At 52.6% G+C, this 27,144-nt stretch overlaps 1 protein-coding gene across 2 annotated transcripts; it reads right to left on the minus strand.

The window, feature by feature from the left end:
- LOC142915646 (uncharacterized) lies at positions 1 to 26,526 on the minus strand. Of its 2 annotated transcripts, none has more exons than XM_076061370.1 (8): positions 26,332 to 26,526; positions 24,491 to 24,576; positions 23,434 to 23,641; positions 14,407 to 15,850; positions 11,246 to 11,373; positions 6,329 to 6,525; positions 3,965 to 4,477; positions 1 to 1,064 (listed from the first exon to the last, which is right to left on the minus strand). In XM_076061370.1, the coding sequence occupies exons 2-8, from the start codon at positions 24,566 to 24,568 to the stop codon at positions 990 to 992; spliced, it is 2,643 nt and encodes an 880-aa protein (XP_075917485.1). In that variant the 5' UTR covers positions 24,569 to 24,576; positions 26,332 to 26,526; the 3' UTR covers positions 1 to 989. The 2 variants fall into 2 exon arrangements, with proteins under 2 accessions (XP_075917485.1, XP_075917486.1); XM_076061371.1 differs by lacking the exon at positions 26,332 to 26,526 and adding an exon at positions 25,126 to 25,487.
- Between the last annotated feature and the right edge of the window lie 618 nt (positions 26,527 to 27,144).

Here is a 27,144-nt window from a genome sequence, read left to right on the forward strand (position 1 = left end):
ACCAGGGTCCCACTACCAAGGTCCCTCTACCAGGGTCCCTCTACCAGGGACCCTCTACCAGGGTCCCTCTACCAGGGTCCCTCTACCGGGGTCCCTCTACCGGGGTCCCTCTACCAGGGTCCTACTACCAGGGTCCCTCTACCAGGGTCCCTCTACCAGGGTCCCTCTACCATGGTCCCTCTACCAGGGTCCCTCTACCGGGGTCCCTCTACCGGGGTCCCACTACCAGGGTCCCTCTACCGGAGTCCCTCTACCAGGGTCCCTCTACCAGGGACCCTCTACCAGGGTCCCTCTACCAGGGTCCCTCTACCGGGGTCCCTCTACCGGGGTCCCTCTACCAGGGTCCCACTACCAGGGTCCCTCTACCAGGGTCCCTCTACCAGGGTCCCTCTACCATGGTCCCTCTACCAGGGTCCCTCTACCGGGGTCCCTCTACCGGGGTCCCACTACCAGGGTCCCTCTACCGGAGTCCCTCTACCAGGGTCCTACTACCAGGGTCCCACTACCAGGGTCCCACTACCAGGGTCCCACTACCAGGCCTCTACCAGGGTCCCCCTACCAGGGTCCCACTACCAGGGTCCCTCTACCAGGGTCCCTCTACCAGGGTCCCACTACTAGGGTCCCTCTACCAGGGTCCCTCTACCAGGGTCCCAGGGTCCATCTACCGGGGTCCCTCTACCAGGGTCCCCGCTAGTCTGAGGCGCTAGTCTGAGGCGCTAGTCTGAGGCGCAAGTCTGAGGCGCTAGTCTGAGGCGCTAGTCTGAGGTGCTAGTCTGAGGCACCAGTCTGAGGCGCTAGTCTGAGGCACTAGTCTGAGGCACTAGTCTGAGGCGCTAGTCCGAGGCGCTAGTCTGAGGCGCCAGTCTGAGGTGCTAGTCTGAGGCACCAGTCTGAGGCGCTAGTCTGAGGCGCTAGTCTGAGGCGCTAGTCTGAGGTGCTAGTCTGAGGCGCTAGTCTGAGGTACTAGTCTGCGGCGCTAGTCTGAGGTGCTAGTCTGAGGCGGTGCCCTCGTGAGGACCGCTCCTGCGGCTGCGCTTGCTGGGAATCTCCTCCTGGCTGCAGCCCTGGAAAGGGAGGGGGTGGGGAGTTACCCACACACAGAGACCCAAAGACTCACCACACATAGAGACCCATAGACTCACCACACACCGAGACCCATAGACTCACCACACACAGAGACCCATAGACTCACCACACACAGAGACCCATAGACTCACCACACACAGAGACCCATAGACTCATCACACAGAGACCCATAAACTCACCACACACAGAGACCCATAGACTCACCACACATAGAGACCCATATACTCACCACACACAGAGACCCATAGACTCACCACACACAGAGACCCATAGACTCACCACACACAGAGACCCATAAACTCACCACACACAGAGACCCACAGACTCACCACACACAGAGACCCATAGACTCACCACACACAGAGACCCATAGACTCACCACACATAGAGACCCATAGACTCACCACACAGAGACCCATAGACTCACCACACACAGAGACCCATAGACTCACCACACACAGAGACCCATAGACTCACCACATAGAGACCCATAGACTCACCACACACAGAGACCCATAGACTCACAACACACAGAGACCCATAGACTCACCACACACAAAGACCCATAGACTCACCATACACAGAGACCCACAGACTCACCACACACAGAGACCCATAGACTCACCACACACAGAGACCCATAGACTCACCACACACAGAGACCCATAGACTCACCACACACAGAGACCCACAGACTCACTACACAGAGACCCATAGACTCACCACACACAGAGACCCATAGACTCACCACACACAGAGACCCATAGACTCACCACACACAGAGACTCATAGACTCACCACACACAGAGACCCATAGACTCACCACACACAGAGACTCATAGACTCACCACACACAGAGACCCATAGACTCACCACACAGAGACCCACAGACTCACCACACACAGAGACCCATAGACTCACCACACACAGAGACCCACAGACTCACCACACAGAGACCCATAGACTCACCACACACAGAGACCCATAGACTCACCACACACAGAGACCCATAGACTCACCACACAGAGACCCATAGACTCACCACACACAGAGACCCATAGACTCACCACACACAGAGACCCATAGACTCACCACACACAGAGACCCACAGACTCATCACACACAGAGACCCATAGACTCACCACACACAGAGACCCATAGACTCACCACACACAGAGACCCATAGACTCACCACACACAGAGACTCATAGACTCACCACACACAGAGACCCATAGACTCACCACACACAGAGACCCATAGACTCACCACACACAGAGACCCATAGACTCACCACACACAGAGACCCACAGACTCATCACACACAGAGACCCATAGACTCACCACACACAGAGACCCATAGACTCACCACACACAGAGACCCATAGACTCACCACACACAGAGACTCATAGACTCACCACACACAGAGACCCATAGACTCACCACACACAGAGACCCATAGACTCACCACACACAGAGACTCATAGACTCACCACACACAGAGACCCATAGACTCACCACACACAGAGACCCATAGACTCACCACACACAGAGACTCATAGACTCACCACACACAGAGACCCATAGACTCACCACACACAGAGACCCATAGACTCACCACACACAGAGACCCATAGACTCACCACACACAGAGACCCACAGACTCACCACACACAGAGACCCATAGACTCACCACACACAGAGACCCATAGACTCATCACACAGAGACCCATAGACTCACCACACACAGAGACCCATAGACTCACCACACATAGAGACCCATATACTCACCACACACAGAGACCCATAGACTCATCACACACAGAGACCCATATACTCACCACACACAGAGACCCATAGACTCACCACACAGAGACCCACAGACTCACCACACACAGAGACCCATAGACTCACCACACACAGAGACCCATAGACTCACCACACACAGAGACCCATAGACTCACCACACACAGAGACCCATAGACTCACCACACACAGAGACCCATAGACTCACCACACACAGAGACCCATAGACTCACCACACACAGAGACCCATAGACTCACTCACACAGAGACCCATAGACTCACCACACACAGAGACCCATAGACTCACCACACACAGAGACCCATAGACTCATCACACACAGAGACCCATAGACTCACCACACACAGAGACCCAGAGACTCACCACACACAGAGACCCATAGACTCACAACACACAGAGACCCATAGACTCACCACACACAGAGACCCATAGACTCACCACACACAGAGACCCATAGACTCACTCACACAGAGACCCATAGACTCACCACACACAAAGACCCATAGACTCACCACACACAGAGTCACAGCATTACCGTCCGACACCAATGAGGTAGGGGATCGTTTCGCTGGACAGACAAACACACGCACACTTACACACAAACACACGTACACACACACGTACACATCCACACACACACACACGTACACACAAACACACACACATACACACAAACACACATACACACAAACACATACACACACAAACACATATACACACACACACACACACGTACACACACAAACACGCACACATACACACAAACACACATAAACACATATACACACACACGTACACACACAAACACGCACACATACACACAAACACACACACACGTACACACATACACACAAACACACGTACACACACGCACAAACACACGCACACACACGCACACGTACACACGTACACACACACAAACACGCACACATACACACAAACACACATACACACGCACACAAATACACATACACACAAACACACGTACACACGCACACACATACACACATACACATGTACACACACACACCACGCATCGTAACGGTGCCCTCACCAGGTCAGCCAGCAGTGGAGTGAACTTCCCACTGCTGCTGTTGCCGCTGCTGCTGTTGCTGTTGTTGTTGCTGCTGCTGCTGTTGTTGCTGGGTAGCTCCTCGGTGCCCGGCCCTCGTAGAACCTCGGTTCCACTCCTGGCCAGGGCTGACGCACGGACGGCGCCACCACCACTACCACCAGCGACCATTCCTCCTCCGCCGGCAACGAGCACGGCGCCGGCGGCGCCGTCGGCACCGAGCCGGGGCGCCGGCGACGCCGCCGACGGGCACAGCCGCGCCACCACGGCGCTCACGTTGTCGGCCTTGGTGCCGAGCCGGTGCCAGCGGGACAGCGCCTCCGCCACCAGCGCCTGCGCCAGCGTCAGGTCTACACCGCTGCTGCTGCTGCTGGCACCACCGGCACAACAACCGGCACCACCAGCAGCACAACCACCGGCACCACCACCAGCACAACCACCGGCACCACCACCGACATCACCACCACCACCACCGGCACCACCACCACCGCTGGCCTGCAGGATGAGACGTGTAAGTGCATGTAGACGTGTGTGTGTGTAGATGTGTGTGTGTGGATGTAGACGTGTGTGTGTGTATGTAGACGTGTGTGTGTGTATGTAGACGTGTGTGTGTGTATGTAGATGTGTGTGTGTATGTAGACGTATGTGCGTGTATGTAGACGTGTGTGTGTGTATGTATAGTGTGTGTGTGTAGACGTGTGTGTGTATGTAGACGTGTGTGTAGACATGTGTATGTAGACGTGTGTGTGTATGTATAGTGTGTGTGTGTAGACGTGTGTGTGTGTATGCAGACGTGTGTGTGTGTAGACGTGTGTATGTAGACGTGTGTGTGTATGTAGACGTGTGTGTGTGTGTATGTAGACGTGTGTGTGTGTAGATGTGTGTGTGTGGATGTAGACGTGTGTGTGTGTATGTAGACGTGTGTGTGTGTATGTAGACGTGTGTGTGTGTATGTAGATGTGTGTGTGTATGTAGACGTGTGTGCGTGTATGTAGACGTGTGTGTGTGTATGTATAGTGTGTGTGTGTAGACGTGTGTGTGTATGTAGACGTGTGTGTGTGTATGTAGACGTGTGTGTGTGTAGACGTGTGTGTGTATGTAGACGTGTGTGTGTGTAGACATGTGTATGTAGACGTGTGTGTGTATGTAGACGTGTGTGTGTATGTAGACGTGTGTGTATGTAGACGTGTGTGCGTATGTAGACGCGTGTGTGTGTATGTAGACGTGTGTGTGTGTAGACGTGTGTATGTAGACGTGTGTGTGTATGTAGACGTGTGTGTGTGTGTATATATAGTGTGTGTGTGTATGTAGACGTGTGTGTGTGTGTAAACGTGTGTGTGTGTATGTAGACGTGTGTAAGTGTATAGTGTGTGTGTATGTAGACGTGTGTGTGTGTGTATGTAGACGTGTGTGTGTGTATGTAGGCGTGTGTGTGTATGTAGGCGTGTGTGTGTGTGTAGACGTGTGTGTGTGTGTAGACGTGTGTGTGTGTGCATGTAGACGTGTGTGTATGTAGACGTGTGTGTGTATGTAGACGTGTGTGTGTGTATGTAGACGTGTGTGTGTGTATGTAGACGTGTGTGTGTGTATGTAGATGTGTGTGTGTGTATGTAGACGTGTGTGTGTGTATGTAGACGTTTGTGTGTATGTAGACGTGTGTGTGTGTATGTAGACGTGTGTGTGTGTATGTAGACGTGTGTGTGTGTGTATGTAGATGTGTGTGTGTATGTAGACGTGTGTGTATATGTAGACGTGTGTGCGTGTATGTAGACGTGTGTGTGTGTGTGTATGTATAGTGTGTGTGTGTAGACGTGTGTGTGTGTGTAGACGTGTGTGTATGTAGACGTGTGTGTGTGTAGACGTGTGTATGTAGACGTGTGTGTGTATGTAGACGTGTGTGTGTGTATGTAGACGTGTGTGTATGTAGACGTGTGTGTGTGTGTAAACGTGTGTGTGTGTATGTAGACGTGTGTAAGTGTATAGTGTGTGTGTATGTAGACGTGTGTGTATGTAGGCGTGTGTGTGTATGTAGACGTGTGTGTGTGTATGTAGACGTGTGTGTGTATGTAGACGTGTGTGTGTGTGCATGTAGACGTATGTGTGTATGTAGACGTGTGTGTGTATGTAGACGTGTGTGTGTGTATGTATACGTGTGTGTATATGTGTGTGTGTGTATGTAGACGTGTGTGTGTGTGTATGTAGACGTGTGTGTGTGTGTATATGTGTGTGCGTGTATGTAGACGTGTGTGAGTGTATGTAGACGTGTGTGTGTATGTATGTAGACGTGTGTGTGTGTATGTAGACGTTTGTGTCTATGTAGACGTGTGTGTGTGTATGTAGACGTGCCCGTGCTCGCTGCTGCTGCTGTGCGTCCGCACGATGACAGAGCGCCACGGCCTCTGTGGGCGTGAGGACATCCCAGACTCCGTCGGTGGCCAGCACCAGGTAGCGGTGGTGCCCTGGGTCCAGCCTGTAGGCGCTGACGTCCGGCTCGGGGGAGACCACAAACTGGGCGCTCGCAAAGTCGTAGCTCCAGAGGTCCCCTGTGGGATATCGCCAACACACACACACGTACACACACACACACGTACACACACACGTACACACACATACGTACACACACACACGTACCACACACACACACGTACACACACACGTACACACACCCACACGTACACACACACGTACACACGTACACACACACACTCACACACGTACACACTCACACACGTACACACTCACACACACGTACACACACACACACGTACACACACGCACACGTGCACACGTACACACACACACGTACACACACACACGTACACACTCACACACGTACACACACACACGTACACACACACACACGTACACACACACACGTACACACACGTACACACACACGTACACACACACATACACACACACACGTACACACACGTACACACACACTTACACACGTACACACACACGTACACACACGTACACACACACGTACACACGTACGCACACACATGGACACGTACACACACGGACACACGTACACACACACGTACACACGTACACACACACGCACACACGTACACACACACACACGTACACACACGTACACACACACGTACACACACGTACACACACACGTACACACACACACGTACACACAAACACGTACACACACGTACACACACTCGTAAACACACACGTAAACACACCTATGCGTACACACACATATACATGAACACACGTTTCACAACAACCGCCATTCGCCATTAGGTGGCGATGACATAACCAGGGCGCCTGTGCCAGGCTACGTGCACTTTTAACGCCAGATGAAGTGTCGAATGCCCGCTGGCAGGAGGTCGCCAGGAGGTGCCACGGGTGTGTATAGGTGTGTGTGTGTGTAGGTGTGTGTGTAGGTGTGTGTAGGTGTGTGTGTAGGTGTGTGTGTGTAAGTGTGTGTGTGTAGGTGTGTGTGTGTAGGTGTGTGTGTAGGTGTGTGTAGGTGTGTGTGTAGGGGTGTGTGTAGGTGTGTGTAGGTGTGTGTATAGGTGTGTGTGTAGGTGTGTGTAGGTGTGTGTGTAGGTGTGTGTGCCGGACGGGCAACTCTGTCGTGGACAGTGCTGTGGGGGGAGGTCCAATTTTGATTGGCTCCTCTACATACACACACAGGGGCTAAACGGGGGCTCTGGATGGATGCGAGGGGCTGGTAACCCCTCCACCTTCAATTAATTACCACTAAACCACGAATTAAGAATATATTACTAATAAGCTTGTGCCGGAGGCCCCGGGAGGCCAGGCGTCTATGACGTCTCCTGGCCAAACCCCAATTGGCGGAGCCAGGAGATTGAATATCTACCCTCGGGGCTCCTCCAGAAACAACGAAAAACCACTACGGGTGGCCACGTGGAATGTTCGAACACTCACTGCGGAGGAGAGGCTGCCACTCCTCTGTCGGGAGCTGGACCGGTACCGCCTGGATCTATGTGGCATTCAGGAGGTCCGGTGGACCGGCTCTGGCTCCTGCCACTATGAGGGGTGGACAGTCCTCTACTCGGGGCAGCAGACTGCCAAACAACAGGGTGTGGCTCTTCTTTTGAACAAAAGAATAAAGGGGCGTGGGAACATGGCGGTGAGGTGTGGGAAGCTGTAAGTCCCAGGCTACTTTGGGCTCGCCTTCCCATCAACTGGAGGCGAGGAATGGTGGTCGTGGTTACTTATGCCCCCACCGAAGATGAACATCCGTGGAGGGATGCAGGCAAAGCCGATGAGTCAGATGACTTCTATGACCTCCTGTCACAGGTGCTGGCTAAAGTGGCCCCTCGGGATAGAGTCATCATGTTGGGTGACTTCAATGCCCGAGTTGGTCATGATACTGGCACCTGGTCTGGAGTGATTGGAGGGCATGGGCCAGATCAGCTCAATAACAACGGTAGAAGGCTGCTAGATTTTTGTGCAGCCCATGGGCTAGTAATTACCAACACGCTGTTCCGGCATCGGCGCATCCACACAACATCATGGATGCATGCCGAGTCCAAGCAAGAACATCTGCTGGACTAGATAGTGACGGACCAGCGGATGCGAGCCCATGTCCTTGACACCAGGACCTACCGTGGAGCTGATCTGCCTTCTGACCATCCGACTAGTCATCTGTAAGATGTGCCTGCTATTCTTCAACTCCGGTGGTGGGTGTACACCCAGGACCCCATTCCAACCTAAAGTGGCCTGGTCTCAGTTATCTGATGAAAGTTGCAAGCGAGAATTTCATCATCGCTTGCGGCTGGGATTGGCATCGTCCCCGACTCCTCCTGATGTCGAGGGTAAATGGGCGAGGTTTAGGACTGTGACTCATGCAGCTGCAATGGCTGCTTTGGGTACGCGGTCCAGACCTCCCCAGAGACCCTGGCTGACAGAGGAGGTGTTCAGGATGGTTGAGAAAAAACGACAGGCCCACTGTCATCAGTTACAGAATCCCATGTCAGAGAATGAGGAGGCTTACCGCAGCCTTCGCTCGGAGGTTCGGAGAGCCATGAGGTGCTGCAAGGATGGGTGGTGGTCGCGGGTTGCTGAGGAGATGGAGTCTGCCTCAGTGGCCCGTGATCACAAATCTCTATTTAACTCCATCAAAAAAGTAATCTGCAGCGCCACACCTATTACCATCATTAGGAAAAAAAACGGTGACCCAATCTTCGACCCCCAGGAACAGGTTTGCAGATTTGCTGAGCATTTCTGTGAGGTCCTGGGGGAGGGAAAATCCCTCAATCGGGAAAACATCGTGGCACAAAGTGAGGATGACCCTGCTGAGGCTACGGTGCCTCAAATATTGGAAGAAGTCACCCCCTGTGAGTGGCTGGCTAAGGTGCCATCTGTTGAGGAAGTACTGAAGGCGATCTGGAGTCTGAGACCAGGAAAGGCAGCGGGCAGAGATGATCTCCCAAGCGAAATGCTGAGGGAGGGCGGCGTTTGTGCACAGACTGCCCTATATGACATCATAACAACAGTCTGGACCACTGGACGGGGTCCGCAGGATTGGAAGGATGCCCTGGTGGTCCCCCTTTTTAAGAAGTGGGACCGCACAGACTGTAACAACTACAGTGTGCCGGGAAAGGTCCTGGCAAGGATTATTCAACATCGCCTTGCCAGGCACGCTGAGGAGAGGCTTGCGGAGCCCCAATGCGGTTTCAGGAAAGGGCGGTCCTGCAAAGATGCCATATTTTCTGTCCGTCTGCTACAGCAGAGGTGTAGGGAATTCCAAAAAGACCTACATATCTGCTTTCTTGACCTGGTCAAGGCCTATGATACCATCAGTAGACCTGGGCTCTGGGTTGTTCTTCATGCTTTTGGAGTACCTGACCCTCTGCTCACGATCATTAAGGACCTTCATGATGGTGAGCGGGCCCGGGTAAAACTACGTGGCCGGGAGTCAGAGCCATTCCCTGTACACCTTGGGGTGCGACAGGGATGTCCTCTGGCTCCCACATTATTTAACATCTATTTTGACCATGTAGTTCGTGAAGCCTTCAATAGCTGTACCGGGGGAATCTCCATATGGTACATATATAATGGTAGGCTGATCGATGCCCGGGTGCGGTCAAGGGATGGCTCCTTATTGCTCAACCACGTCATGTATGCTGATGATTTGGTAATAGCTGCTCATTCAGAGGAGGAGTTGGAGACGCTGCTGCTGAGACTGGAGCGTGCCACTAAGAGGTGAGGCTTTACCATCAGCCCCACCAAAACTAAGCACCTGCCTGGGTATTTTGTACCAGCGGACACTCCACCCCCACAACTCCCAATCGGTGATGGGGCAGTTGTGGAGAGAGTGGAGAGTTTCCCATACCTGGGCAGTGTGCTTATGACCGGCTCCAGTTTAACAGCAGAGGTCTCACTCCGAATCAGTCGAGCGGCAATATCTTTTCATCGGTTGCGTAACGCTGTGTGGAAGCTACCTAGTCTGTCGCTCCGCACTAAGCGTCAAGTCTTCTCGGCCACAGTCATTCCCTCCCTTCTCTACGCTTGCGAAACGTGGACCCCCCTAATGGAACATCTTCGCCGGTTAGAAACATTTAGGCTGGCCTGCCTACGATCCATCCTGGGTTTAACCAGACTGGATTGTGTGAGGAGCTCACAAATCCTTGAAAGATCTGGGCAAGGCACCATCGGTGAGCTCCTCCGGCGGGCAAGGCTGCGATGGCTGGGTCATGTAGCCCGCATGCCCAGCCACCGCATGCCGAAACAGCTTTTGTTTGGCCGGATTGAGGGGGCTAAACGAGCGCGGCACGGGCTAGAGAAGAGATGGAGTGATGTGGTACAGGAGGAGGTGGAGCTGAGTGGACTTGCCGATGACTGGTACCAGCGGTGTCAAGATCGGCCTCTGTGGAGGAGGCTCGTGAAGGATGCTACTGGGCAGTTGGAGGTAGTCGCTCTCCAACAACAATGGAGGGCGGAGGAGCGACGCTCACAACAGCGAGCGGAGCGCCGGGTGGCTAAAGCACAGCAGGTTGGCACAGTAGGGGGCACAGGTGGTGCATCAGCCAGTCATCTCAGTCAGTCGACCCGTGGCACCTGGGTCTGCCCCGTGACCTCCTGCCAGCGGGCGTTCGACACTTCACGTGGCCTCAGGGTGCACATAGCCTGGCACAAGCATCGTGGTGACGTCACCGCCACTTAGTGGCGAATGGCGGTTGTTGTTGTTGTTGTGTAGGTGTGTGTATAGGTGTGTGTGTAGCTGTGTGTGTGTGTAGGTGTGTGTGTAGGTGTGTGTGTGTGTACCGAGGGAGCGTGACACGGCCAGGAAGGGGATGTCCTCCGTGGCTGAGCTTTGCTGCCCAGGGCCGCAGTGAGCCACAAGGGGCCTCCTCCAGGCCACACGGCAAGGCCCCCCTGGCTTCCTCATCACCCTGGTGGGCAGACACACAAAGACAAAGATCCCCCGTGTAGCCTTAACAGACTGTACGGGCAAGTGCTGTTAGCGAGCACACACAAAGACAAAGATCCCCCGTGTAGCCTGTAACAGACTGTAGGGGCAAGTGCTGTTAGCGAGCACACACAAAGATCCCCCGTGTAGCCTGTAACAGACTGTAGGGGCAAGTGCTGTTAGCGAGCAGCACCTACGGAGGCCGGAACGGTACACGAGGGGGTGGGTGCCCAGCACCACGCCCGGCCGCCTTTGTCTCCCTAGTGGCGATGTTTACACACCGTACCAGGTATTCATTTGAGGCTTAGTCGACCTAGGGGAGGCCCTGGACCGGTTCAGATAATCGTGACTGGTGTTGGCTGTGAGCGGGAATCGAACCCGGGTCATCAGGTTCGTAGCACAGCGCGCTAACCACTACACTACTCCTCCCCATACACCCATACACACATACACACACACATACACACACACATACACACACATATATACACACACACAACAACAACCGCCATTCGCCACTAAGTGGCGATGACGTCACCACAACGCTTGTGCCAGGCTATGTGCACCCTGAGGCCACGTGAAGTGTCGAACGCCCGCGGGCAGGAGGTCACGGGGCAGACCCAGGTGCCACGGGTCGACTGATTGAGACGACTGGCTGATGCACCACCTGTGCCCCCTACTGTGGCAACCTGCTGTGCTTTAGCCACCCGGCGTTCCGCTCGTTGTTGTGAGCGTCGCTCCTCCGCCCTCCGTTGTTGTTGGAGGGCGACTGCCTCCAACTGCCCAGAAGCGTCCTTCACAAGCCTCCTCCACAGAGGCCGATCTTGACACCGCTGGCACCAGTCATCGGCAAGTCCACTCAGCTCCACGTCCTCCTGTACCACATCACTCCATCTCTTCTCTAGCCCGTGCCGAGCTCGTTTAGCCCCCTCAATCCGGCCGAACAAAAGCTGTTTCGGCATGCGGTGGCTGGTCATGCGGGCTACATGACCCAGCCATCGCAGCCTTGCCTGCCGGAGGAGCTCACCGATGGTGCCTTGCCCAGATCTTTCAAGGATTTGTGAGCTCCTCACTACAATCCAGCCTGGTTAAACCCAGGATGGATCGTAGGCAGGCCAGCCTAAATGTTTCACACCGGCGAAGATGTTCCATTAGGGGGGTCCACGTTTCGCAAGCGTAGAGAAGGGAGGGAATGACCGTGGCCGAGAAGACCTGAAGCTTACTGTGGAGCGACAGACCAGGTAGCTTCCACACAGCGTTACACAACCGATGAAAATATATTGTCGCTGGACTGATTCGGAGTGAGACCTCTGCTGTTAAACTAGAGCCGGTCATAAGCACACTGCCCAGGTATGGGAAACTCTCCACTCTCTCCACAACTGCCCCATCACCGATTGGGAGTTGTGGGGGTGGAGTGTCCGATGGTACAAAATACCCAGGCAGGTGCCTGGGTATTATACACATACACACACACAGACACACATACACACACACATACACACACACACACACAGACACACACATACACACACAGACACACACACATACACACACATACACACACACATACACACACACACATACACAAGAACAACAACCGCCATTTGCCACTAAGTGGCGGTGACGTCACCACGACGCTTGTGCCAGGCTATGTGCACCCTGAGGCCACGTGAAGTGTCGAACGCCCGCTGGCAGGAGGTCACGGGGCAGACCCAGGTGCCACGGGTCGACTGACTGAGATGACTGGCTGATGCAGCACCTGTGCCCCCTACTGTGCCAACCTGCTGTGCTTTAGCCACCCGGCGCTCCGCTCGTTGTTGTGAGCGTCGCTCCTCTGCCCTCCGTTGTTGTTGGTGGGCGACTGCCTCCAACTGCCCAGTAGCGTCCTTCACGAGCCTCCTCCACAGAGGCCGATCTTGACACCGCTGGTACCAGTCATCGGCAAGTCCACTCAGCTCCACGTCCTCTTGTACCACATCACTCCATCTCTTCTCTAGCCCGTGCCGCGCCCGCTTAGCCCCCTCAATCTGGCCGAACAAAAGCTGTTTCGGTATGAGGTGGCTGGGCATGCGGGCTACATGACCCAGCCATCGCAGCCTTGCCCGCCGGAGGAGCTCACCGATGGGACCTTGTCCAGATCTTTCAAGGATTTGTGAGCTCCTCACACAATCCAGTCTGGTTAAACCCAGGATGGATCGTAGGCAGGCCAGCCTAAATGTTTCACACCGGCGAAGATGTTCCATTAGGGGGGTCCATGTTTCGCAAGCGTATAGAAGGGAGGGAATGACCGTGGCCGAGAAGACCTGAAGCTTAGTGCGGAGCGACAAACCAGGTAGCTTCCACACAGCGTTACGCAACCGATGAAAAGATATTGCTGCTCGACTGATTCGGAGTGAGACCTCTGCTGTTAAACTGGAGCCAGTCATAAGCACACTGCCCAGGTATGGGAAACTCTCCACACTCTCCACAACTGCCCCATCCCTGATAGGGAGTTGTGGGGGTGGAGTGTCCGATGGTACAAAATACCCAGGCAGGTGCTTAGTTTTGGTGGGGCTGATGGTAAGGCCCCACCTCTTAGTGGCACGCTCCAGTCTCAGCAGCAGCGTCTCCAACTCCTCCTCTGAATGAGCAGCTATTACCAAATCAGCAGACATAACGTGGTTGAGCAATAGGGAGCCATCCCTTGACCGCACCCGGGCATCGATCAGCCTCCCATTATATCTGTACCATATGGAGATTCCCCCGGTACAGCTATTGAAGGCTTCACGAACTACGCGGTCAAAATAGATGTTAAATAATGTGGGAGCCAGAGGACATCCCTGTCGCACCCCAAGGTGTACAGGGAATGGCTCTGACTCCCGGCCACGTAGTTTTACCCGGGCCCGCTCACCATCATGAAGGTCCTTAATGATCGTGAGCAGAGGGTCAGGTACTCCAAAAGCACGAAGAACGACCCAGAGCCCAGGCCTACTGATGGTATCATAGGCACACACACACATACACACGAATGTCTTACCGCCCGCCCAGCCTCTCGATGCGTTCCCTCTCCACTGGATCCTCCGGCTTGTGGTCGCGCGTCAACGCCACGGCAAGTAGCGGCACCACCTCGTCCACCACCTCCTCCACCTCGTCCACCTCCTCATCCACCACCTCGTCCACCTCCTCCACCACCTCGTCCACCTCCACCACCTTATCCACCTCCTTGTCCACCACCACCTCCTTGTCCACCTCCTCCTCTTCCACCTCGTCCACCACCTCCTCCTTGTCCACCTCCTGCCGGGGCGGTGGTGGTGGTGGTTGTGACAGTGGTGGCCGTGGTGGTGGCGGTGGTTGTGACAGTGGTGGTGGTGGTTGTGACAGTGGTGGTGGTGGTTGTGACAGTGGTGGTGGTGGTTGTGACAGTGGTGGCCGTGGTGGTGGCGGTGGTTGTAGTGGTGGTGGTTGTGACAGTGGTGGTGGTGGCGGTGGTGATGGTGGTTGTGACAGTGGTGGTGGTTGTGACAGTGGTGGTGGTGGTTGTGACAGAGGTGGTGGCCGTGGTGGTGGTGATGGTGGTTGTGACAGTGGTGGTGGCCGTGGTGGTGGTGGTGATTGTGACAGTGGTGGTGGTTGTGACAGTGGTGGCCGTGGTGGTGGTGGTGGTGGTTGTGACAGTGGTGGTGGTTGTGACAGTGGTGGTGGCCGTGGTGGTGGTGGTTGTGACAGTGGTGGTGGTGGTGGTTGTGACAGTGGTGGCCGTGGTGGTGGTGGTGGTTGTGACAGTGGTGGTGGTGGTGGTTGTGACAGTGGTGGTGGTGGTTGTGACAGTGGTGGTGGTGGCGGTGGTGGTGGTTGTGGTGGTTGTGACAGTGGTGGTTGTGGTTGTGGTTGTAGTTGTGGTGGTTGTGACAGTGGCGGTGGTTGTGACAGTGGTGGTGGTTGTGGTTGTGGTGGTTGTGACAGTGGTGGTGGTTGTGACAGTGGTGGTGGTGGTTGTGACAGTGGTGGTTGTGGTTGTGGTGGTTGTGACAGTGGTGGTTGTGGTTGTAGTTGTGGTGGTTGTGACAGTGGCGGTGGTTGCGGTGTTGCCACGGCTTGGCCGATGGCCGCTATGAAGTCCGCCACGACTTGGCCATGCGTAGGTGGGGTTCCGTCCCAGGCTAGGTGGGCCTTCACAGAAGGGGGGCCCATGTCCGAAGGGGGGTCCGCTGAATAAATGGGGCGCAAGGAAGAAGGGGGGCCCGCTGAATAAATGGGTCGCAGTGAGGAAGGGGGGGCCAATGAATAGACGGGGTGCGTTGAAGGGGGGGGGGGTCCGTCTGTGGGGGTGCCCCCCCCCCGGGGGTGGCGCTGGGCGATGACGGCTCGCGAGTCTCCCACGTGGGCGACGTAGAGCTCGTCACCGCCCCTGATGAGGCAGCAGCAAGCCGTGGTGCCTGTCGTGCTGGGATGGCCCTGCCGTGTGCGCGACCAGCTGCCTCCTGTAGGGGGGGGGGGGGAGTTAGACAGGGGTGTGGGTGAGTGACTGTGTGGGTGGGTGGGTGAGTGAGTGATTGAGTGGGTGGGTGAGTGAGTGGGTGGGTGGGTGAGTGATTGAGTGGGTGGGTGAGTAACTGAGTGGGTGAGTGACTGAGTGGGTGGGTGATTGAGTGGGTGGGTGAGTTACTGACTGGGTGAGTGACTGTGTGAGTGGGTGGGTGGGTGATTGAGTGGGTGGGTGAGTGACTGAGTGGGTGAGTGACTGTGTGGGTGGGTGGGTGGGTGACTGAGTGGGTGGGTGGGTGAGTGACTGACTGGGTGAGTGACTGTGTGAGTGGGTGGGTGGGTGATTGAGTGGGTGGGTGAGTGACTGAGAGGGTGAGTGACTGTGTGAGTGGGTGGGTGGGTGAGTGATTGAGTGGGTGGGTGAGTGACTGAGTGGGAAGTGACTCTGTCAGTGGGTGAGTGATTGAGTGGGTGGGTGGGTGAGTGACTGTGTGAGTGGGTGGGTGAGTGATTGAGTGGGTGGGTGGGTGAGTGACTGTGTGGGTGAGTGACTGAGTGGGTGAGTGACTGTGTGGGTGGGTGGGTGAGTGATTGAGTGGGTGAGTGAGTGACTGAGTGGGTGAGTGACTGTGTGAGTGGATGGGTGAGTGATTGAGTGACTGTGTGGGTGGGTGAGTGACTGAGTGGGTGAGTGACTGTGTGAGTGGGTGGGTGGGTGAATGACTGTGTGGGTGAGTGACTGTGTGAGTGGGTGGGTGGGTGAGTGATTGAGTGGGTGGGTGAGTGTGCCAAAAAAAACCTCTGGAAGGTAAGATGGACAATTGTTGCTAGGAATTTTATGTTATTAAATTTGTTATAACAAAAATTAAATTGTAAAAGTTTTTTTTGTATTTTGAAACGTTTTACAATTTTCAATGTTATTGAACAAAAATATATCAAATATGAAAAATGTTGCGAGAATCTCTTACACATTAGCCATGGGCGAAATAAATGTATCGTGCAACATTCACTGCCATTAATGCAGTGCTACAGTGAAATGCAGCGAAGTGTTTGATGACGTTATTTCTGTCAATATTCCCTGCCATTACATTGAGACAAAATAAAATTAGACTCTGATCAATTTATTGGTAACTCTACCGCTTCTCTTTGCTCTTCGTTATTTCCTAGGTAACTTCAGACAGCATCAGCCACACTCACGTTTCTTCACTCTCCGCTATCAAGCAGCGTCCATCGGAGAAGATCAAATTCATTATGAGACCTCCTTTGCCAGTAACAATATATAGTAATAGGTTTTACCCTTTTAACTGGCAGAAAAACTGACACCTTTATTCAAAGCATCATGTTTGCAATAACCACAGCACAAGCAGTCAAAATGCAAACAAAAGAGACAACTCTGATAATAATATTGGCACTGTCCTTGAATTTGATTGGTCCACACGCGAGACGGCTTTTCTTAGAGCCTAGTCTCCACTGGTGTTGGACCAGAAGACGCCAAAAGGCGTACAACTCAAAAACAGCGTACTATCAGAGTATTGAGGGCTCGGGGTGAGCATTTACAACCTAGTAATAGTTTTTACCCTTTTTATTATCAGAGTTGTCTCTTTTGTTTGCATTTTGACTGCTTGTGTTGTGGTTATTGCAAACATGATGCCTTGAATAAAGGTGTCAGTTTTTGTGCCAGTTAAAAGGGTAAAACCTATTCCTATACTAAGATCAAATTCGTCAGTTAACAGCTTCGGGTGATTGAAAACAGCGCTAAGGTGAAGTTACGGGGGGGGGGGGGGTTGTTCAAATTGCGCAGCAGGCACAGAGAATGTTCCCCCTTCGTCTATTGTGGAAGATACAGAAGACTTCCCTGATCAACAAATTAAACCAATTTCAATGTTTATTTTGCCTCTATCAGCTACATTTGGCCCCAATCATACACGACAAAACGTTGCGCCTTTTGGCGTCATCATCACCTGGTCTAACACCGCAAGTGTGAGACGTCATCATCATCTGGTCTAACACCGCAAGTGTGAGACATCATCTGGTCTAACACCGCCTGTGTGAGACGTCATCATCACCTGGTCTAACACCGCAAGTGTGAGACATCATCATCATCTAGTCTAACACTGCGTGTGTGAGACGTCATCATCACCTGGTCTAACACCGCAAGTGTGAGACGTCATCATCACCTGGTCTAACACCGCAAGTGTGAGACGTCATCATCATCATCTGGTCTAACACCGCAAGTGTGAGACGTCATCATCATCTGGTCTAACACCGCAAGTGTGAGACGTCATCATCACCTGGTCTAACACCGCAAGTGTGAGACGTCATCATCACCTGGTCTAACACCGCAAGTGTGTGACGTCATAATCACCTGGTCTAACACCGCAAGTGTGAGACGTCATCGTCACCTGGTCTAACACCGCAAGTGTGAGACGTCATCATCACCTGGTCTAACACCGCAAGTGTGAGACGTCATCATCATCTGCTCTAACACCGCAAGTGTGAGACTTCATCATCACCTGGTCTAACACCGCAAGTGTGAGACGTCATCATCATCATCTGGTCTAACACCGCGTGTGAGACGTCATCATCATCTGGTCTAACACCGCAAGTGTGAGACGTCGTCATCACCTGGTCTCACACAGCGTGTGAGACGTCATCATCATCTGGTCTAACACCGCGTGTGTGAGACATCATCATCACCTGGTCTAACACCGCAAGTGTGAGACGTCATCATCACCTGGTCTAACACCGCAAGTGTGAGACGTCATCATCATATGGTCTAACACCGTGTGTGTGACGTCATCATCACCTGGTCTAACATCGCAAGTGTGAGACGTCATCATCACCTGGTCTAACACCGCAAGTGTGAGACGTCATCATCATCATCTGGTCTAACACCGCAAGCGTGAGACGTCATCATCACCTGGTCTAACACCGCCTGTGTGAGACGTCATCATCACCTGGTCTAACACTGCGTGTGTGAGACGTCATCATCACCTGGTCTAACACCGCAAGTGTGAGACATTATCATCATCTGGTCTAACACTGCGTGTGTGAGACGTCATCATCACCTGGTCTAACACCGCAAGTGTGTGACATCATCATCACCTGGTCTAAAACCGCAAGTGTGAGACGTCATCATCACCTGGTCTAACACCGCAAGTGTGAGACGTCATCATCATCTGCTTTAACACCGCAAGTGTGAGACGTCATCATCACCTGGTCTAACACCGCAAGTGTGAGACGTCATCATCACCTGGTCTAACACCGCAAGTGTGAGACGTCATCATCACCTGGTCTAACACCGCCTGTGTGAGACGTCATCATCACCTGGTCTAACACTGCGTGTGTGAGACGTCATCATCACCTGGTCTAACACCGCAAGTGTGAGACATTATCATCATCTGGTCTAACACTGCGTGTGTGAGACGTCATCATCACCTGGTCTAACACCGCAAGTGTGTGACATCATCATCACCTGGTCTAAAACCGCAAGTGTGAGACGTCATCATCACCTGGTCTAACACCGCAAGTGTGAGACGTCATCATCACCTGGTCTCACACAGCGTGTGAGACGTCATCATCATCTGGTCTAACACCGCGTGTGTGAGACATCATCATCACCTGGTCTAACACCGCAAGTGTGAGACGTCATCATCACCTGGTCTAACACCGCAAGTGTGAGACGTCATCATCATATGGTCTAACACCGTGTGTGTGACGTCATCATCACCTGGTCTAACACCGCAAGTGTGAGACGTCATCATCACCTGGTCTAACACCGCAAGTGTGAGACGTCATCATCATCATCTGGTCTAACACCGCAAGCGTGAGACGTCATCATCACCTGGTCTAACACCGCCTGTGTGAGACGTCATCATCACCTGGTCTAACACTGCGTGTGTGAGACGTCATCATCACCTGGTCTAACACCGCAAGTGTGAGACATTATCATCATCTGGTCTAACACTGCGTGTGTGAGACGTCATCATCACCTGGTCTAACACCGCAAGTGTGTGACATCATCATCACCTGGTCTAAAACCGCAAGTGTGAGACGTCATCATCACCTGGTCTAACACCGCAAGAGTGAGACGTCATCATCACCTGGTCTAACACCGCAAGTGTGAGACGTCATCATCACCTGGTCTAATGCCGCAAGTGTGTGACGTCATCATCATCATCTGGTCTAACGCCACAAGTGTGAGACGTCATCATCATCTGGTCTAACACCGCAAGTGTGAGACGTCATCATCATCATCTGGTCTAACACCGCAAGCGTGAGACGTCATCATCACCTGGTCTAACACCGCCTGTGTGAGACGTCATCATCACCTGGTCTAACACTGCGTGTGTGAGACGTCATCATCACCTGGTCTAACACCGCAAGTGTGAGACATTATCATCATCTGGTCTAACACTGCGTGTGTGAGACGTCATCATCACCTGGTCTAACACCGCAAGTGTGTGACATCATCATCACCTGGTCTAAAACCGCAAGTGTGAGACGTCATCATCACCTGGTCTAACACCGCAAGTGTGAGACGTCATCATCATCTGCTTTAACACCGCAAGTGTGAGACGTCATCATCACCTGGTCTAACACCGCAAGTGTGAGACGTCATCATCACCTGGTCTAACACCGCAAGTGTGAGACGTCATCATCACCTGGTCTAACACCGCCTGTGTGAGACGTCATCATCACCTGGTCTAACACTGCGTGTGTGAGACGTCATCATCACCTGGTCTAACACCGTAAGTGTGAGACATTATCATCATCTGGTCTAACACTGCGTGTGTGAGACGTCATCATCACCTGGTCTAACACCGCAAGTGTGTGACATCATCATCACCTGGTCTAAAACCGCAAGTGTGAGACGTCATCATCACCTGGTCTAACACCGCAAGTGTGAGACGTCATCATCACCTGGTCTCACACAGCGTGTGAGACGTCATCATCATCTGGTCTAACACCGCGTGTGTGAGACATCATCATCACCTGGTCTAACACCGCAAGTGTGAGACGTCATCATCACCTGGTCTAACACCGCAAGTGTGAGACGTCATCATCATATGGTCTAACACCGTGTGTGTGACGTCATCATCACCTGGTCTAACACCGCAAGTGTGAGACGTCATCATCACCTGGTCTAACACCGCAAGTGTGAGACGTCATCATCATCATCTGGTCTAACACCGCAAGCGTGAGACGTCATCATCACCTGGTCTAACACCGCCTGTGTGAGACGTCATCATCACCTGGTCTAACACTGCGTGTGTGAGACGTCATCATCACCTGGTCTAACACCGCAAGTGTGAGACATTATCATCATCTGGTCTAACACTGCGTGTGTGAGACGTCATCATCACCTGGTCTAACACCGCAAGTGTGTGACATCATCATCACCTGGTCTAAAACCGCAAGTGTGAGACGTCATCATCACCTGGTCTAACACCGCAAGAGTGAGACGTCATCATCACCTGGTCTAACACCGCAAGTGTGAGACGTCATCATCACCTGGTCTAATGCCGCAAGTGTGTGACGTCATCATCATCATCTGGTCTAACGCCACAAGTGTGAGACGTCATCATCATCTGGTCTAACACCGCAAGTGTGAGACGTCATCATCATCTGCTTTAACACCGCAAGTGTGAGACGTCATCATCACCTGGTCTAATGCCGCAAGTGTGTGACGTCATCATCATCATCTGGTCTAACGCCACAAGTGTGAGACGTCATCATCACCTGGTCTAACACCGCAAGTGTGAGACGTCATCATCACCTGGTCTAACACCGCCTGTGTGAGACGTCATCATCACCTGGTCTAACACTGCGTGTGTGAGACGTCATCATCACCTGGTCTAACACCGCAAGTGTGAGACATTATCATCATCTGGTCTAACACTGCGTGTGTGAGACGTCATCATCACCTGGTCTAACACCGCAAGTGTGTGACATCATCATCACCTGGTCTAAAACCGCAAGTGTGAGACGTCATCATCACCTGGTCTAACACCGCAAGTGTGAGACGTCATCATCACCTGGTCTAACGCCGCAAGTGTGTGACGTCATCATCATCATCTGGTCTAACGCCACAAGTGTGAGACGTCATCATCATCTGGTCTAACACCGCAAGTGTGAGACGTCATCATCATCTGCTTTAACACCGCAAGTGTGAGACGTCATCATCACCTGGTCTAACACCGCAAGTGTGAGACGTCATCATCACCTGGTCTAACACCGCAAGTGTGTGACATCATCATCACCTGGTCTAACACCGCAAGTGTGAGACGTCATCATCACCTGGTCTAACACCGCAAGTGTGAGACATCATCATCATCCGGTCTCACACCGCAAGTGTGAGACGTCATCATCATCTGGTCTACCACCGCGTGTGTGAGACGTCATCTTCACCTGGTCTAACACCGCAAGTGTGAGACGTCATCATCACCTGGTCTAACACCGCAAGTGTGAGACGTCATCATCATCTGGTCTAACACCGCGTGTGAGACGTCATCATCACCTGGTCTAACACCGCGTGTGAGACGTCATCATCACCTGGTCTAACACCGCAAGTGTGAGACGTCATCATCATCATCTGGTCTAACACCGCGTGTGAGACGTCATCATCATCACCTGGTCTAACACCGCGTGTGAGACGAGGCTCTAAGGGAAGCTGTCTCGGGTGTGGACTTATCAATTCCACCGCCAATGCATTATCAGAGCTGCGTGTTTTGTGTTTGCATTCCGACCGCAGGTATTGTGCTCAATGCACAAACAATGACTCCTTGTATACGAAAAAAATGGTGTCAGTTTTGTTGCCAGATGAAAGGGTTAAAAAAAAATAATTATCATATTGTGTTACAGGCAAACGAGGTTCCAATGGTGGAACAAAACGTTAATTTAGTGTAGTGTATAGTGTAGTGTATAGTGTAATGTAGTGTGTAGTGTAGTGTGTAGTATATAGTGTAGTGTAGTGTATAGTAGTGTATAGTGTAGTGTATAGTGTATAGTAGTGTATAGTGTATAGTGTAGTGTATAGTAGTGTAGTGTATAGTAGTGTAGTGTATAGTGTAGTGTATAGTAGTGTAGCGTATAGTAGTGTATAGTAGTGTATAGTGTAGTGTATAGTGTAGTGTATAGTAGTGTAGTGTATAGTAGTGTATAGTGTAGTGTATAGTGTAGTGTATAGTAGTGTATAGTAGTGTAGTGTATAGTGTAGTGTATAGTAATGTATAGTAGTGTATAGTGTAGTGTATAGTGTAGTATATAGTGTAGTGTATAGTAGTGTAGTGTATAGTGTAGTGTATAGTGTAGTGTATAGTAGTGTATAGTAGTGTAGTGTATAGTAGTGTAGTGTATAGTGTAGTGTATAGTGTAGTGTATAGTAGTGTATAGTGTAGTGTATAGTAATGTATAGTGTAGTGTATAGTGTAGTGTATAGTGTAGTGTATATAGTAGTGTATAGTAGTGTAGTGTATAGTATAGTAGTGTATAGTGTAGTATATCTAGTAGTGTATAGTGTAGTGTATAGTATAGTAGTGTATAGTGTAGTGTATAACGCAGCACGCGTGAGACCCACCCAGCTCCTCCCACATGGCACGCTGGCACGCCAGGAAGCCGTCACGGATGGCGTGGCAAACTCCCGCGGGGTCGGTGGCGCCCCACAGCCCGGGCTGGGCACGGATCGAGGGCCAGAGGCAGCGGCGGGCGAATCGAGCGGCCTGGGGGCCGCCGTGGCCGTCGAACACGGCCAGGAAGATGGCGTCCCCGTCGCCCTCGGTGGAGACCTGCGGGCACGGGGCGGCGAGGGGAACGTCACGTGACGCGAGCGGTGCATTGTGGGTCGGTCCTAGGCCTCGACCGGCGACCCGGCGGACAAAGATCCCCCGTGCAGCCTTGGCGGACCGTAGAGGCGAGTGCCGTTAGCGAGCGGCGCCAGCGATGGCCGCGAGGGCACACGAGGGGGTGGGTGGCCGGCACCACGCCCGGCCGCCTTTGTCTCCCCGGTGGCGATGTTCACGCACCGCACCGGGTACTCGTTTGAGGCCGAATCGACCTAGGGGGAGGCCCAGGACCGGTTCAGATAATCGCCACTGGGTGTTGGCCGTGAGCGGGAATCGAACTCGGGGTCGCCAGGTTCATAGTGCAGCGCGCTAACCGCTACACTATCGCTCCCCACACACACAGAGACACACACAGAGACACACACAGAGACACAGAGACACACACACACAGACACACACAGAGACACACAGAGACACACACACAGAGACACACAGACACACACACAGAGACACACACAGACACACACAGAGACACACACACAGAGACACACAGACACACACACAGACACACACACACACAGAGACACACACACAGAGACACAGAGACACACACAGACACACACAGAGACACACACAGACACACAGATACACACACAGAGACATACAGAGACACACACAGACACACACAGAGACACACAGAGACACACACACAGAGACACACACACACAGAGACACACACACAGACACACAGACACACACACACAGACACACACAGAGACACACACACAGACACACACACAGAGACACACACAGACACACACAGAGACACACACACACAGAGACTCCGCCCACCTCTGTGATGTCCTCCATGTAGCGCCGCCCCCCACGGTTGGAATCGGCGCTCACGATCAGCTTCAATGGGCTCGACATGGTGCAACCTTAACACACACACAGACAGACACATACAGACACACAGATACACACACACACGTACACACACACAGACACACACACAGAGACACACACAGACACACACACACACAGACACACAAACAGACACACACACACACAGACACACACACAGATACACAAACACAGATACACACAGACACACAGACACACACACACAACAACCTGTGTCTCTGTGTGTGTGTGTCTGTGTGTGTCTTTGGTGCAACCTTACCCCACACATACACACACAATAACCTGTGTGTGTCTGTGTGTGTGTCTCTGTGTGTCTCTGTGTGTGTCTCTTGTGCAACCTCACCCCACACACACAACCTGTGTGTGTGTGTCTCTGTGTGTGTCTGTGTGTGTGTCTCTTGTGCAACCTCACCCCACACACACACACAACCTGTGTGTCTGTGTGTCTGTGTGTGTCTGTGTGTGTGTCTCTTGTGCAACCTCACCCCACACACACAGACACACAACCTGTGTGTTTGTGTATGTCTGTGTGTGTAGTCGTGCTCTCAGTGCGGGCTACTCACAACACTGATGACAAATGTCGCCGTGACTACCACGTTTTTGCCGTCGTAAAATGACAGATTAATAATAAACAAAAATTAGGTTAATAATGAAAAATGACAGATTAATAATACACACAAATTAGGTTAATAATGAAAAATGACATATTAATGACAGGCTCATAATCAACAATGACAGATTAATAATGAAAACCACAGACTAATCATGGAAAATGACAGATTCATAATAAACAGAAAAGCCTTAAAGCCCTAAGCGTGTTGTGGTGGCAGCAGCAGCAGCAGCAGTGACGAGGCACACCACGTGACGTTGCTGGGGCAAGCCAGGGCAAGCCAGGGCAACACACGCCTCACACCACACACACAGCCTCACACTACACACACAGCCTCACAGTACACACCGACCCCCCTGGTTCCATCTGTGGGGGGCTAGTGCCCCCCTCCACACTCCCCATTAGGTGGGGGGGACTGATCTCCCCCTCCCCACTCCCCATTAGGTGGGGGGGGACTGATCTTCCCCTCCCCCCTCCCCCGCGAGCGGGTGGGGTGTGACGTCAGCACCCCTCCACCCCCCCCACTCGCCGCTGGCGGCTGCTCAGAGTTAATTATTTATTTATACTAAGCCGTTGTGTCAACAGCCAACGGGGGCTGGACGGCCCTCCCCCACCCACGTGACCCCCCCACCCACGCGCGCGACCACCCACGCGCGTGGGTGCGGGCAGCCGTAGTAGGGTAGTTTAATATGCACGCGCTGGGTAAGCAATTAATTAATTAATCTCTGCGCGCGCTCGGTAAGCAATTAATTAATTAATCTCTGCGCGCTCGCTTGCGGTGAAAGTCAAACGTCCCTCTGTTTAATTATTTATTTACGGGTGCCTATGCTGATTAAAGCCACCCACACACACGCACAGCGTGGTACGCCAATCGCTGTCCCACCGCTCTTCACAAAGATCCCCCATATAGCCTTAACAGACTGTAGGGGCAAGTGCTGTTAGCGAGCAGCACCTATGAAGGCCGTAACCGCTCTTCACACACACACGCACGCACACACGCGTCACAAAGTCAGTCTGCGCTAAAATTTATTTCCCGTGTATGTCTCCCTCCAGCCAGCAGCAGCCCTTCCTCCTCTCTCACCTACCCGTCTCAGAGTGCGTCCACTGCCTGAGCCCGAGCCGACCGAACTGACCTCCTTTGTCCGTGTCTGCCGCTCACCTCTGCGGCCGCTGCCGCCGCTGCCCGACGGGGCCGAGGGAGATGTTTCTCTCTCTCTCTCTCGCCTTGGGGGACTTTGTGTCGTCGATCGCTCTCAGCTCCACCCTGCAGGCGTCCCGAGCGCGGACCCTGAGGACGGCTAGCTCCTCTCTCTCTCCGCTGCCGCCGCTCCAGAAGGACTCTGCCACAAATTCTCCCTCCTGCACCACACTTATATATGTAGCAAGCCCCTTAACCCCGCCCCCCAACCCCCCCGGGTCATGTGACGTCATCCCACGCATCCAATCGAATCCTCTTTGCGGCCGTTAGGAGCGCTCTAGCCGTTGGGGATGGGGGGAGGGGGGAGTCACGTCATCCCCCTGTTGTATATATAGGTGTTATGAAAATTGATGAAAATAATGAGAATTAAATGAAATTTGCATAATTTATCCGAAATTATGTTAATTGTGTAATTATGCGCATAAATTATGCTGATTCGAGAGATAATCGTATTAATTTATGCGAGTGGGCATGGTTATGATAATTCAGGTCATTATGGATTATAAGGTCGAGCCTCGGTGACGAGGATTGTGTTATGATTTGGAATAACGCAATTAATCGTATGCAGTGACGCAGGCGTTGTGAGCGTGAATGAGAGAGAGTCGATTCCACTCTGCTCTTTAATTCCGTATTATCGATAAGGATACGATTACTCTCGATTGAACATTATGAATTATGTGTTATGGATTATGTGTGGTGATAGTGTGCTTATGATAGGTCCCCAGGATTCAGATCTCATACGCAGAACAATATTATGCAGAATTTCAGGAAGAA

The sequence above is a fragment of the Petromyzon marinus genome, unplaced genomic scaffold (genome assembly GCF_048934315.1).
Source record: "Petromyzon marinus isolate PM22_M1 ecotype Great Lakes invasive population unplaced genomic scaffold, UKy_Petmar_22M1.pri1.0 PM_G_Scaffold_33, whole genome shotgun sequence".
Taxonomy (NCBI): domain Eukaryota; kingdom Metazoa; phylum Chordata; class Hyperoartia; order Petromyzontiformes; family Petromyzontidae; genus Petromyzon; species Petromyzon marinus.